The 2166-nt window shown below is 38.1% G+C and overlaps 1 protein-coding gene across 1 annotated transcript; it reads right to left on the bottom strand.

The window, feature by feature from the left end:
• Positions 1 to 309: 309 nt before the first annotated feature.
• LOC112082900 (acidic leucine-rich nuclear phosphoprotein 32 family member B) lies at positions 310 to 1875 on the bottom strand. Its single transcript, XM_024150576.1, has 2 exons — positions 1414 to 1875; positions 310 to 848 (listed from the first exon to the last, which is right to left on the bottom strand). Exons 1-2 carry the CDS (start codon positions 1759 to 1761, stop codon positions 603 to 605), a joined length of 594 nt encoding a protein of 197 aa, XP_024006344.1. The 5' UTR covers positions 1762 to 1875; the 3' UTR covers positions 310 to 602.
• Positions 1876 to 2166: the final 291 nt, after the last annotated feature.

Here is a 2166-nt window from a genome sequence, read left to right on the forward strand (position 1 = left end):
AAATATGTGAAAAACTTTTGGATCCGATGGAAAGTCAAGGCAACCACAAAAAGCAAATCATTACTTTTTTGTTTTGTTTGTACATTTGCGATCTTGCAAACTTTATTCAGTAACTTATAACTTTAACGTGATGATCAACTTCAGTCTAAATTTAGTAGTAATGGATTTTAGGCTTTCAAATACATAAAGTAGGCTTGTTGCATTTTCTTCTGCATTCATAAACGCTATAACCTTAAACTTTGCATACGAATAAGATTTGATTGTCTCAACCAAAACGGAAAACTACTTTTTACACAACATAAACGGAAAGGAAAAAACCAAAAAACTCTAATTAATAAACAGCAAATCGTTCGAGAAACATTGGTTATTGACTCACTAGAAAAAGAAGAAAAAGAAAAAAAAGAAACAACAATGCATATATTTTAGGAAAAAAAACCTACTTTAAACTTAAACTACTACTTGTTCCATAATAAACTTACATAAAACCCCAACCAATGATTCAATCTCACGACTCCAAATTTTTAAAACCACCATAAAGCTCTTCTTGCTCTCTTTCTTTGAACCGTGTTGTTGTTTTTGTTGTCAGTTTTTGTTTTTCGAAACTACCTCTTTGGAGGCCTATCATCATCTTCATCTTCACTATCATCCTCTTCATCTTCCTCAGCTGCTCCTCTCTTCCGCTTGGGAGGAGCCTCAGATTTTCCAGCACCAGAATCATCGTTCTCCTCGTCTTCTCCTTCATCAACGTCTTCTTCCACACCATTCTCCTCCGGCTCAAAATCACTCGCGTCCTCTTCATCTTCAGCCCGACCAACCGGCCTCACTAGGTACTCTGTTCCAAGATCCTCCTGCAACAATTCCATTACCAACAAAACAAAATCAAACACAAGACCTTCTCATGAGAATATGATCAGTCCTTTATCTATTAACAAGAACAGAGTCATGCTTATAACAATCAAACAACAGAGTCAAAAGAAGAATATGATCAGTTCTTTATCTATTAACAAGAACCACAAAGCCATAAACTTTGATAGCAGAACATGAGAATCCAAAATCGAATCTTTCTAGTGCACGAATCCTTAATTAAGCAGAGACAGCAATTGAGAACAGAGTTTTAACACACTGCTTCTAAAAGTTTTAATCAATGGAACAAACAGAACAGTACAAAAACATCACTTTTTTATTTTGGGGAAGAAAGTATAAACCCTAATTTGGGGTAAACAGAACCAATTTCTAATTACAGTATAAACAGATCCAGTCACTCTTCAGGAAAGATTCAGACTCCTAATAAGCTATTGAGCCACACAAAAAAAAACCCTAGATCTACAATTTCATGATTAAACCCTAAATCAATTTCATGAATTTAACACCAAAAAAAAGCAAAATCAAAATTAGAAACAAAATTGATTATACCTCATCTTCACCGTCGACATCCTCGTCATCATCATCATCGTCGTCGTCGTCGTCATCGTCATCACCGTCGTCGTCGTCTCCGTTTCCATCCTCATCACCTTCTTCATCTTCGTCTTCTGCAGACTGTACCGGAGGCCCACCTAACGACTGCAAAACCTGGACCTCATCGTCGTCATCTTCCTCCTCATCATCATCGTCTCCTTCACTTGCATCTTCATCTCCATCGACTTCTTCTTCCTCGTCGTCGCTACCTTCTTCTCCTCCGCCTTTAACTTCCTCTTCACTATCGTCGTCGCTGAGAATCACAGTTTCATCTTTGTGCTCCTTATCATCATCAACTCCTGTCATCTTCTTCCGAAAACGAGTAAAGATTTTCCCGAGAAAAATTCGATTTTACTGGAGAATTTGAGGAGAAAGAGAGAGAAAGGTAAGAAGCTTCGACCATCAAGCTCCAAGCAGTACCGTCTTCAAAATTAGATCTTAGCCGTTGAATCTAGATTTCACGCGGATAGGTGACGTGGATTATGATCGGACGGTTTAGAAAAGAGAACAATGTGGTTTTGATGAAACAAGGGTTTTAAAAAGATGCCGCAAGCGCTACAGCGGCGGGCCAAGCTGATTATTGTCCTTTTTGTGAGAATCACACGTGCGACATGTGAGAATATTTCTCAGCGAATATTCTAGTGTCCAAAAAGCATGTTAATGAGATCCAGTATGCTCTTATAAAGGCCCAATGGACTGTAACAAGGCTCA

This window comes from Eutrema salsugineum, unplaced genomic scaffold, assembly GCF_000478725.1.
Source record: "Eutrema salsugineum unplaced genomic scaffold, Eutsalg1_0 scaffold_7, whole genome shotgun sequence".
In the NCBI taxonomy this organism is placed as follows: Eukaryota; Viridiplantae; Streptophyta; class Magnoliopsida; order Brassicales; family Brassicaceae; genus Eutrema; species Eutrema salsugineum.

Coding starts and splice junctions, on each gene's coding strand:
- LOC112082900 (XM_024150576.1), bottom strand. CDS start 1,761: ATGACAGGAGTTGATGATGATAAGGAGCACAAAGATGAAACTGTGATT. Junction 849..1,413: donor ATGTCGACGGTGAAGATGAG/GTATAATCAATT, acceptor GAATTGTTGCAG/GAGGATCTTGGAACAGAGTA.